This window comes from Leucopleurus acutus, assembly GCF_964270905.1.
Source record: "Leucopleurus acutus genome assembly, chromosome: 7".
NCBI lineage: Eukaryota > Metazoa > Chordata > Mammalia > Artiodactyla > Delphinidae > Leucopleurus > Leucopleurus acutus.
Window position 1 is genome coordinate 37,414,678 of NC_139150.1, and position 12,235 is coordinate 37,426,912.

The 12,235-nt window shown below is 53.8% G+C and overlaps 1 protein-coding gene across 1 annotated transcript; it reads right to left on the bottom strand.

Moving 5' to 3' along the window:
* Nucleotides 1-1,117: 1,117 nt before the first annotated feature.
* Nucleotides 1,118-8,423, bottom strand: DNAJB5 (DnaJ heat shock protein family (Hsp40) member B5). Its single transcript, XM_082842021.1, has 4 exons — nt 8,137-8,423; nt 5,540-5,784; nt 1,850-2,451; nt 1,118-1,707 (listed from the first exon to the last, which is right to left on the bottom strand). The coding sequence occupies exons 1-4, from the start codon at nt 8,316-8,318 to the stop codon at nt 1,474-1,476; spliced, it is 1,263 nt and encodes a 420-aa protein (XP_082698147.1). The 5' UTR covers nt 8,319-8,423; the 3' UTR covers nt 1,118-1,473.
* Nucleotides 8,424-12,235: the final 3,812 nt, after the last annotated feature.

Sequence of the window (12,235 nt, forward strand, 5' to 3'; positions counted from 1 at the left end):
AGCACATCCTTAGAGGATAGTCCCTATTTCTCATAACCCAGGATATTTATTCTTTCCAAATATTTTTTGTTTCCTCTAATAGCTGAGTGATATTTTCTGTCTTTGCTGTGTTTTGGGTGTACATTTTGGAAATTCTGGGAATCTGGGCTTAGAGGAAGGAAGGAGTCAGCTTCACCTTATATCGAGGGCTGCTTGGGCTTCTCAAAGGTGAGCGGGGCTCAGGAGGGAGGCTGTCAGTGCACATCCACCCCTATCACAGGTTCGTTGCTCCTGCTCAGATTCCATAGTTTTAAAATACTTTATTTTTTCCATAATACTGTCATTACAAAAAAATACAAAAAAACTACTATAAAAACATTCAGGGGCTTGTCAAAGTGAGAAAGCCTAAAAACCCCACCCCAGAACATGGCTGAAGCAGTCTTACCCTAGCTCCTTCACTATTTGATCTTTTCACAATTATGGGAGTGAGGTGGGGTCACACAGGCGTCAGAGGGCTAGAAATTCCCCCGCAGCCTTCATGAAGGGTAAGAAATAAGTAGCTTCATATATCACAGAAATGGGATTTGGGAGTTTAGGGGTGGCTAGGCCCTGAGTTCAGAGGTGTGGGGAGAAACCTGTGACCCTGAATCTCTTGGTGGGGAATAGCTGCCACCTGACCCAAAGCCCTTTCCCTTCCTGATGAAGGCTAGGAGACAGACCCTGCCCTCCACCTCTTAGACTTAATATAGCAGCCCCCACCCCTTCCTCTATCCTTGCACACTCTTAAGAGCAGCAGGGAGGACAGTACTTCCAGCTCTGCAGAGTCTGGGCAGGGGAGCTGTCAGGGAGGCTGCTGAGGGCCCCTTCACCTCCCTTTCCCAAATGAAAAGTGTCTCGTGCTCAATGGCCCGGTTCATGGGTTATGGACCTTCCCTTCCTATCTCAACCCTGGAGAGGCACACACAGCTCTAGGTGTGTGCTTTGTGTGCATGAATATGTGTGTGATAGCCTTGGACACTGTGGACTTGGGGGTGGGACTGGGGTGGGAAAGCAGTGTCCTTTTTATCCTCTTCCTCCCCCAGTAGGAGGAAGCTGAAGGGAAGGGAAAGGAGAGGTATTAGCAAAGCTGAGAGGGGAAGGAGGACATGCTATTTACAGGCGTGGACAAGGAATCTCTATATCTTCAAGTAGCACTCAGGTCACTCTCCAGCCACTGGAGTGGGAACTGGATTCAAAGCTTGTGACATGAAAATTAACCCCTGGCCTGGGCTAGCTCTCCCCACCTCCCTCCCACTCCCCCAAGGCAGCCCAGCTCTGAAAGGGGTCAGGGACAGGAACATTTTCCCTGAAAACCAGTGAGTTTTTTTTGTTTGTTTTGTTTTTTGCATTTAGAAAGAGTTGCTAGTGTCCAGTGGACATCAAGCTGGGTGCACAATGGGTGGGGTGAGTGTGGGGCTATTGCTGTGGAAGGCTCTGGGCTGGCTGGGGCAGGGCCTAGGAGCATGGTAAGTGCTGCTTAAGGATCTGTCTTGTCTGTGGTGTTAATCTATCTGGGAAGCGAACTTTGAACTCGACAATGAGGTCTCCCCGCTGGGTGGGCACCTTGGGGAAGGGAAGGCCCTCCCCACGGAGTCTCTTCACGGTGCCTGGCTTGATGACATCATTGCAGGGCAAAGGGATCACTCGGCCATCAATGGTGGGAATGTTCACGGTACAGCCACACAGTGCCTGGGGAAAATGAGACAGAAAGTGAGGAAAAGGTAGGGTAGAGTGATTGGGAAGGGAAGAAAAGAGAGAATGGGGAAAGAATGTCTCTGTCACCCCCACCCCCCACCCGATAAAACCACACACAATCTGATCCAGGCCCCACCTCCTTGAGGCTGATCAGGGCACTGTAGAGCACGTTGGTGCCATCTCGGCGGAAGTGTGCATGGGGCTTGTCTTTGAGCACAAAGACGATGTCAGCGGGGATGTTGTCAGGTGTGGCATCGCCCTCTTTGGGGAAGGTGATCTTGGTGCCTTCCTTCCAGCCACGCTTGATGACAATGTGCAGGATCTTGTCCTCGGTGCGTACAGTTCGCCCGTCAGGGTTGAGGCGCCGCCTTGTGATCTTCATGCGTTTGGTGGAGCCGTGGTAGATTTCCTCCAGGGACACCCTCAGCTCATGCACCACAGGTGGGTCCTGCACCTTGCGCCGAGAGTACAGTGGTTCTGGGGCTCGCCTTGGACCCCTACTCAGCCCATTGAACCCAAAGCGGCCAAAGGAGCCAAATGGGTCCTCATCTTCATCCACGTCCATGTCATCTGGGTCAAAGCCACTGAAGGGACGAGTGGAGCGAGTGCTGGCAAAGAAGATATCGAAGGGGTTGGAGCCGCCGAAGAAGGAGGCAAATGTGGCGTGGGGGTCCCCATGAAAGGTGTAGTGAAAGGAGCCACTGGAGCCCCCTGATGAACCGCCGCCGCTCTTCAGGCCTGGAGGGAGGAGAAGTTAGGGGCAGTATGGCTGGTCTCTGCCCCACCCCACTCTCCTCCCCCTGCCCTCTAGCTCCTAGTTCATGGGCCTAGAGGAAGAAGCAAGCTTTAACTCCCACAGAGAGGGCTGGCCTAATAGAGTAAGAAAAATCTCTGGCAAGATTTCTACTCTTAATTATATGTTTAATAATAAGGCACATCTTGAGGTTCAAAGAGGCTGAAAAGCTAAGACTAGAAGACTGGTAAGATGTGACTTCCAGCACTGTAAACTCTTCCATGTACCTGTGACCCAAAGATGTCTCACAGAGCCTTGAATGACTGGCCTGGGGTCACATTACAAGTCATACCTGGCTCCGATATCTTTGCTTATCTCCAAAGACAGGGAAAGAGGCAATCAGACAGAATTTGACCATACAGAGGGCTGTAAGTGACCTGTCCCAAATAAGGTGGCAATACAGTCTGGGAGGAAGTCCACTCTCACTCTACTTCTTTTTTTTGTTTTTTTTTTTTTTTTTTGCGGTATGTGGGCCTCTCACTGTTGTGGCCTCTCCTGTTGCGGAGCACAGGCTCCGGACGCACAGGCTCAGCGGCCATGGCTCACGGGTCCAGCTGCTCCGCGGTATGTGGGATCTTCCCGGACCAGGGCACAAACCTGTGTCCCCTGCATTGGCAGGCGGACTCTCAACCACTGCGCCACCAGGGAAGCCTCCACTCTCACTCTACTTCTAGCATGGTTTCCTCTTTCTCTGACTCGAGCCCAAATGGGAAATGAGGAGGGCCCCAAAAAAGCAGGAAAGATCATTAGCTTGGAGAAGAGGAGCTATTTCTCTACAAAAAGTTTTCAAATGCTTTGTTCCCACACTCAGGGTTCACAGTGTTGCACAGCTCCAGGGGTTGCCATCCACACATTGGACAGACATAGATTGCAATGGGAAGGGAGCTCCTTGGAGTTGTACAACACCAAGCCTTACACCCCAAACCTAATGTCAGAGCTGCCAAAAAGGATGAGTGAGCTGGCACACTGCAGGTGGTGACCCCAGCTACTCTCTCTCGAGTCAGGTTCTGTCTAAGGGGCTCAGATTTGTGGGGGCAGTCTTCAAGGGGGATGGTAGTGGTGGTGATTGGAGTAGTTGGGGGGCTTGTGTGGGAAGGAGGGAGGAAGGGGATTAACACTGAGAAATGATCTAGAATATATAGACTTAGGGGTGGGGCCCAGGCTTGGGGAAGGGACTTTTCTCTTTGAGGGCTTTATCTAGAATTTCATTGGCTGTGGAAGCCTGAGCCTAAATTAGCCTCTTACTTCCTGGGACCACAAGAGGAGATTTGGGTTTCATTAGAGAGGCCAAGTGGCAAGCAATTCAGTGACTTGTGACAGCTGCCTCTTCACCCTTCCCCTAAGACTCAAGGTCTGTTCTTTCCTTTTATTGAGGGTCTGATTACCAGGTGAGTTCAAGAAGCTTGGCAGAGCTCAGTGAGAGGGAAGTTGGACTGATGATGACAGGAGGGGGTGACTTCTCTGCAAGGATTCTTGCTGTACCACTACCACCCCCCATTTAAGCTGGGAACAACTTGTCCCCAGGGAGGGCTGCACACAGAGTCTATGTGCACAACTGTTCTAGCTGGCTACTGGGGAAGGGGCAGGGCAGACAGAAATACAACCCACATTTCCAAGGCTGCTTCTCCCTTCCCAGGCCCTGGATGTCTCCTTAAGGTTGTGCTGCATCCTCAGGAGCCCTCCTGGGATGTAGATCTCCATTAGAACTGGTGCCTGGACCTAGGGCATGAGCTTTGCCCTTTGCTTAGGTTTGGTCATGCAGAAAGCGGAGGTCTCCCAGCTCCTACCTTCTTCCTAATCAAAGGTGAGGCCGAGCAGAGGAATGAGTGCAATTCCTAGACAGGTCACATGGTGGCATGGTGTCTGTACTGCTTCCTTCTTCCCCACCACTACCCCTCCCATCCCTCTACCCCAGAGAGAAACATTTCTTAGCTGAGAGAATATTGGGGATTCCAGAAGATACCTGGTGAGTCTGGGAATTGGCAAGTCTAGTAGGTGAGGAGGGAAAAACGGAAGGAACTAGTGGCATGGAGAATAAGAAGAGGGGGTTGGGAGGACTGGGGTGTACAGAGGACAGGGCCATGGAACATAAAGCAAGGAGGAGGAAAGGAAAAGAACATTCTTTTGAGCACCTGCTTTGTATCAGGTACAGTATATATCATTAGCCCATCTAATTTTGAGACTAGAACAGGGGGAGTGAGGAGGAGAATGTGGAAGAAAGGTGGATGCCACTGGGGAGGAAGGACAGTTCCTCCTGGAAAGGAGAGTCCTCAGCTGTGACAATGTCTCTTAATATAGCCTGACAGGTGCTTGTGGCTGGCGGGTGGCAGGCGGCCCTGAGGGGCAGGCCCAGAATTAGCAGCTACATCATGCCCGTGGGATGTGCTGGGAGGAGCCGCCCTCTCAGAGGCTTTATTTGGACCTTTCCTGACACCCTGTGCGTGGCCACCAGCTACCCCAGGAGGGGGCAAGGTGCCAGCAGCAGTTCCCCTTCCACTCTTGCTTGGATGCCTGCCACTTCCTCAGGGAGTCGAAACTCTACCTCTGTTCTGCTGGCCTGAAGTGGGCAGGAAGGGGGCAGGGAAGGGGACAACCATCTCTAGCTCAGAGCTCCAGTGGTTAATTCCCCGGCTGCTTAAGGGCCAAACTTTTATGCTGATGACTGTAAATGCGCTGTCCTCAGAGAGCCACACACTCCCTTTCCTAACCTTCCCCATCAGCCAATGAAGAAGCGGGGACTTCAGGCAGGACTAATAAGGCTGGGAGGGAAAGAAGGGCGGGGAAGGCCTCTGGCTCTAGCTTTTCTAAGGCCTTAACTTGAGGAGGGAGAGGGGCAGAGAGAGGCAGGGAGAGCTGTGGTGAGCTGAGGCTGGGTAGTGGGTGGTCTCTTCTTTCCTCTGGATGTCAGTGCTGGGAACACTTGCCTCCCTCACCTCCTTCTCAGTCTCCAGTTCCCTGCTTTGAGAACTGGGTCACCCAGGACCCCAGACAAGGACAGGTGTCCAGTATCAGGCTGGAGCACTGCCCTCTTACCTTCCTCCCCATACTGGTCATACAGGCCCCGTTTCTTAGGGTCACTCAGCACATCATAGGCCTCTGCGATCTCCTTAAACTTCTCCTCAGCATTGGGTTCTTTGTTCTTATCTGGGTGGTACTTCAAGGCCATCTTCCTATAGGCTTTCTTGATCTCATCCTCATTGGCTCCCGACGGGATCCCAAGAATCTTGTAGTAATCCTTTCCCATCACAGCCACTGGACCGGCACTGGTGTCCTTGTTTCTGAAAGAAACCAGGGCCGATCCTTGATGCCTCTGTTCCCTTCTACCCCGGTCCTGTTCCTGATGATCCTGCAACCCCTAAATGACTCACTGTGTAACTTTCAGCAGGTCATGCCTGTTCTGTGGGCCTCTGTCTCCCCATCAGTAAAATGAAAGGGTTGGATTAGATGATCTCTTCCAGCTCTGACATTCTAGGATTCTGTGATTCTTTCCTTAGCTCCTGGGTTTTCCCAACAGGAAGCTGGGGGCTGTGGCCCACTTTTTGGGGCTATTCTAAGGCCCAGGTCCTTGGGCCAGACTGAGGACTCCCACGAGCCCTGCTGAGTGAGGTGGCACCATGGACTGACAGACCCACGCACAGAAGCTGGTGAAGATCAGCGTACTGGGTGAGGTCACCTGAGCATTGTGGTCTCCTGTGCCATGCTTCAGGCATAGTGCCCAGGCTAAGGGCAGCTGGGGCAGTGGCCCAGGGCTGGGAACAGGCCTGGGTCTTCAGCCAGCTGCCTTGGCCAGCCAGGCTGAGTCAGGGTGTGTGTACCTGAATTCCTCTCAGCCACTGGAGACCCCAGGCCTCCCTGCCCCCGCTCCCCAGACTGTGCTAAGCCTCACGTGTGATTCAGATTAGAGGATGACTCACAGCCTTTGGTTACTGCTGTTTCTAACCCTCTCATTAGCGGGGCGGGGTGACACCGTCCTTCCCCCAACCAGGGCAACAGTTCCCTTTAGTCATTTCCCGGTGTCTGCACACAAAACTGTGTGTGAAGACATGCCTGTGCCACCTAAGCATCAGTGTTAGTGAACAAAAGCATCCTGGAGGTGGGGCTTTTAAACCTTAGCTGTTAGGAGACAATTGGGCACTAACCACCAGTTCCTTAGTACCTTCTCTACCAGTCCCTCCCTCTCATCTGCCTCATGGTTTAGGATCTGGCCCAGTGCCAGGTCCACACTCCTCTGATCGTCCCTGACTTGCTGGGTGCAGGGGCATTTGTTATTTATATGAGGGAGAAACACAGGACTCTCATTCTTTCACTCTAATCTCCCTCCATCAATGTCTCTGTGGTGGATAGAGGGAAAGGCACTTTCCTGTAGCTAGAGCTAGTAGGGGGAATGGCCAGAAGCCATTCTCTAACCCATCTGAGACTTGGCCAACCCCTGCCAAAGCCCAGAGAACCGGAGTCTTTCTAGCAATGTCATGGGCTGGCAGCCACAGCTAAGACCTGCCTTTTCTGCCTCTGACTGCTTCAGAGAGATTACAGGGTGTCCTGGCAGGAGTGAGGGCTGTAATGGGTTAGGGGAGGCCTCAAGGCCCCAGGTAGACAGGGACAACAGCCCTAACTCCTGCCCCCACAGGGCCTGTTACAGGTGGCTGGGTTGACTCATGGTTCTGGGAGTCACCTCACTCTGACGAAGAGAAGGCTCCATTAGGGCGGGCACTCCCCCTTTTCCCCTACCAGCATGTCATGCCTGGTGGGGGAGCCTGTGGCTGGGGAGGCAGAGAAGAAAGGGCATCTGGGGGAGGGCAGCCATTTTCGGAAGCAGCAGTAAAAGCTGTCTGAGAGGGAGTTGGGGGTGGTCTGCCGCCATCTCTGCCTCAGCCCACACCTTCTTTCTCCCGAAACTGGGAAGGAACCCTAGCACACCAAGAGGGTGCCCCCAGAGAACTGTAGCAGCTTTTAGGCTGAGGGCCAGTGGAATGCCTTGCCAGTGCTTTCAACCCTCCCCTCACTGTCCCTGCATTACCTCTTCATCCGGCCAGCTTCCTCCCTTGCACCCCTGTGCTAACTGTTCTAGACCTCTAATTCTCTTGCCTCCACAGACATAGGGCAAGCTCTTTCAGGAGTTGCCTTTTTTCCTCCTTCTTTCCTCCCTCCCTCCCCTACCCACAAGCCACGTGTTGGAATGACAAAGGAGCCCCATGGCATGGCACTGCCTTTGATGGAGAGAATGAAGAGGATGTTAATGTAGAGGCAGGACTAAAAAATAAGAAATGGCAAGGGGGACTGGTACAGGGAGGGGGGATGGTTGATACAGAAAATGAAGTACTGATGGAGGGGGATGAAGGATGACAAATGGAAATGTCTGAAGTGGCAAATGGGTTACCAATGGGATGTAGAGAGTTGAAATACTAGAGGAGGTGTTTGTGGAAAACGGATGCCTGAAGGGTTTGGTATAAGATGAATGACAAGGGGTGCAGTTCATTCAAATGTAAGGGTGGGACAGAAGGGGGGTTCTTATACGTAACTGGGGATGAGACAAGGATGAGATGGAGGAAGCGGGTAGGCAATGGAGGGGGATATGACATGGAGAATTTGACTCGGTATGGGTATGAGTGCCCTTCTCCAGAGGGACTTACCGAAACTTTACAAACCCATTCAGCGTCCACGCTCGAAGTTTTAAGGGCTCCAGCTGAATTTTAAACATCAAGCTGGCTAAGAAGTCTTCTCCCCAGAAGTGTGGGAAGCTCCGGAAAGCGCCTCGGGCCTGTAGTGGGGGTGCTGCTGGGGATGGGCAGGAGAGCACTGTGCGCTTAAACATGCCCAGCCCAGCCCCTCACCTCTGATCGCTCCACCGGAGCCTGCTTGGAGAGCTGCAGCTCTGGAAGCCGCCTCCTCGGGTTCTCAGAGGCACTTGCCCAGCAAGGCCTGTCCGGTGCAGCAGGAGCTGGACCTGATCCCCAGGTGTGGAGAGTGAAGGAATAGGGTCCAGCGGTCACCTGCTCTCAGGTGCAGCGATGTCTGGCTGATTGTGAATGGCTGTATGGCTGTGTGACAGTAAGGCTGGCAGTGCGAAGAGTGTGTGCTTGTGAGTGGCAGCGTGTACCTCTGACAGGTGTGATTGTCTGTGAGGGCCTGAGAGGCAGCGTGTTCTTCTCGCCTCTCTCCCCGGGGAGGACCAGACCCCAATCCCCAAGAATCTACTCAATGAAGTCACTGACAGGGAGTCTCCTCCCTCGCAGATGGGCGGGGCGGGGCGGGGCAGAGCTCGGCTGGGACAAAAGGCGCGGCGAGGAGAGGAGGGGAGGAGAGGGGAGGGGGCTCCGGCGGGGGAGGGTGGTCGGTGATGTCACCGGCGCTGGCTGACTGGGCTGGCTCAGAAACGCCGCCCCGGAACCCAGTGCGACCCCGCCCGACCCTCCCCCGGCTCAGACGCGGGCTGCCCCCTGTAAGAGGGTCGCGGACATCGAGCACCTTGCAGACCCTGAACCTCCACACCCCCGCGGTGGAAGAGCCGAAGGGCCCTCAGTGTCCCGACATCCCGACACCAGGACCCCTGGCTTCGCGACGCGCGACGCCCCCCTCCCGGGACCCTCGAGTCCTGGCTCGGTGCCCTCACCAGTGAGGAGCTGCGGGCGCCGCCGCGGTCCGTCAGACAGCCGCTTCCCCCTCCCCCGGCTCTGGCTCCGCCGCCTCCACTCGGGACAGGAGTCGCCCGCCCGCCGGCGGCGGCCAGCGGGCCCGGGAACCCGCCCCCACAGCTCCGCCTCCGCGCTGCCCATTGCGCCGTCTGCCCGTCACTCAGCTCAGCCTCTGCTGTAATTGGACAGCTTTCAACGAGTGGCTCTGTGGTAGCCGCCCATTCTCCGCCCCTGTCACCCGGCCACACGCGCACACATTCCGGGCCGTGATTGGTGTGGGTCTGATTGGTGCACTTTGGGATCAATCAACCACACCTCTTCGCTATCTCGTCGTGTCATTGGTAAAAGGGACAGAGGGCGGCAACTCCACGCGCCCTTTGATTTTATTGGTTGGTCTGTGGGGCTCAGACCCCAGTCGGGGGACAACTATTTTAGTCCAATATCCGGTTTGAGAACGTGGGACGTACTGGCCACTGCCCGAATCCCGGGAGAACCTTCTGGAACCCGTGCAACGTCAAAGGCAGCCTTAAAGGAAAACTGCGCCCACCAGTTGGCGGTGACTCTGGGCATTCTTTCCTGTCTTCATTTAGGAGGGTAGGGGAGAGAATAGTGCACTCTGGGAGGTGTGGTCCCTGGACCGGGGTGAAAAGGTTACCATTCTTACCTGTCTTCCATTGAACCGTGAACTGTCCTAGCCCTGACCTGATTTAGCTTTACCTTACCGTGACCCGGAGTTGACCTGATATGACCTAACTGAATCTCAAAACAGACCCCGGTAGATGAGCATAGTTTAAGTACCCTTCTGCCCTCTCCTTTGTAACCTAGCAGTTCTCCACGGTTTTAGCACCTCCAAGATTCCCTTTATGAGTCCCCTTTTCATCCTCTATATAATCCCCTCATCCCTGCTCCCTCATGAGCAGCCCCTTCTCAACAATCCCCACAATCCTCATTAAAGTTCTCCCTATAATCTTTCATCCTACTTCCCTTTTGAGTTCCCACATTTTATCCCCCTTTTACTCCCCCCCATTCCTGGCCCCATATGATCTCCTGTCTTTCCCCCATGATCTTCTGTCTTATCCTATTCTTAATCCTTATCTACTCCCATGTGCTCCCATATCCTAGCCCCCCGCCCCTTAACCCTTCGTCTCAGCTCCACATGATCTCCTTTCTTAACACCCTCAGAATCTCCCATTTCAGTACCCCCGCCCCCACCCCCATTAATTCTCAGCCCCAGTGTCCCCGATGTTCAGAGCAGGCAGGGCTGCGTAGGCGGTTGCCAGCGGAAGCCGACGCTTGAGCAGACACGGTGCCTGGCGCCCACGTCACTGTCTCCCAGGCCCATCTGTGCTAGAGGGAGCGGGGGTAGGGAGGGGGTAATCCAGGGGTGAAGAGGGGGAAGGAGTTCTTGGGGGTTTTGAGGACAAAGGAAGGGCCAGAGCAGAAGCTCTCACTTCTCTTTCCTTGCAGTTTCCCTGAGGCAATGTATGGACACCCATGAGGTCATGCAAACTAGACAGAGCTGGAAACAGGCTTGGAGAGCATCAATACCTAGGCCACAGAGCAGAACAGGAGAGCAGTCTAGGGATCCTGAGGTTACGTCTGCCTATTCTCCACTATATGCCTTCTTTCTAGTTATCATGATGGGGATCCCAGGTATAAAGGGGTGTGAGGTGTGAGGCAAGGAAAGGAAATGTGGTAAGAGGAGGCAGGGTGATGGGGATAAGGAGAGGAGGGAGGGAAGATGGGGTAAGGGAGATGGGGAGGGGAGGGTGGTGAGGGGAGGGGAGGGTGGTGAGGGGAGGGAGAGGGGGAGAGGAGAGAGGGAAGATGGGGTAAGGGAGTGGAGGGAGAGGAGATGGGGTGAGGGGGATAGGGAGGGGAGGGAGGGGAGATGGGATGAGTAGCAAAAGGATGGGACAGAGAGATGAGGTGAGAAGAAATGAGGAAGGGAGGGGAGGTGGGGTGATGAGGGAATGGAATAGTGTGACATGGAGATGGGAAAGGGAGGGTGAGGGGGCCCAGGAATGGTACTGGCTCCTTATATCTGAGGGCTCTCACTCCCCCACCTCCAGATTCATGGGGGCCTGGGCTGTGGGCGGCTCTGCTTCTTCCTATGCCAGGTTTGTCTATTTTACCTCCTCCAGCCTTGCCTGTGCCAACACGGAGGCAGAGTTTAGTCACCGGCCTTTACCTGGTCTCTGCTAATGCTGAAGTGTAGGCTTAGACCTTTAAGGGTGCAGGGCTGTGCCTTCAGGTATTGGTGGCACAGATTCCGTTGTTTGCTGAGTTTTCAGTTGCTGTCCTGTGTCCCATTGCCCTGGGTATCAGGAAGGTGTGAGAGGAACCAGGGGTGCCTCAGGGTGTGGCATAGGGTATGAGAATGTAGGCTCTGAAGGCAGACTGTTGACCTTGTGAGGTTACTTGCCACATTGGTGCCTCATTTCCTCCTCTGTAAAATGGGGACAGCAGTACCTCATAGGGTCGTTGAGAGGGTTAATTAAGGTAACACATGTAATGCACTTAGTTCTGAGCTTGGCCTGTACTTAGCGCTCAAGAAAGTTAACTTATGCTGTATGTTCACAGATATCTCGGTATGTGAGTGCATCTGTAAATGTTTGAGCCTGGGAATTATTTGTCTTGTTGTATCTATCATGCAATTTGTAAGTGAGTGTATCTGTGTAATTATTTTTGTGCGGTAGTGTGCCTGATTCTGTTATTTGCTGTAGGTATGTGATTTTGTGTTACTGTACATATGTGATTAAATGACTAAGTAGGCCTGTGTCTACATGACAAAGAGTGGATGAAGTGTGGCTTCATGGCTGTTGATATGCTGACACCATGTCTGCCGGTGTATGCATGCATCTGTGATCATGTCAGTTCCAAACACCCCCACTCACCCTCCCTCCCTCTGGAGATGTCACAACCCTAGATGTCCCTCATTTCCTCACCCTGAGGGAACCAGAACTCGGGGGCAGGGGCGGGGGTGGATGCCAGTGAGGAGGTGTTTAGACAGGAGCACATGTTCCCTCCCAGACTGTGTATGGGAGGGGGAGCCCTATCTTGCACATATCCTGAAGCCTCCACAGGAAGTGCTCCC

Coding starts and splice junctions, on each gene's coding strand:
- DNAJB5 (XM_082842021.1), bottom strand. CDS start 8,318: ATGTTTAAGCGCACAGTGCTCTCCTGCCCATCCCCAGCAGCACCCCCA. Junction 5,785..8,136: donor AATGGGTTTGTAAAGTTTCG/GTAAGTCCCTCT, acceptor GGTTTCTTTCAG/AAACAAGGACACCAGTGCCG. Junction 1,708..1,849: donor CCCTGATCAGCCTCAAGGAG/GTGGGGCCTGGA, acceptor CATTTTCCCCAG/GCACTGTGTGGCTGTACCGT.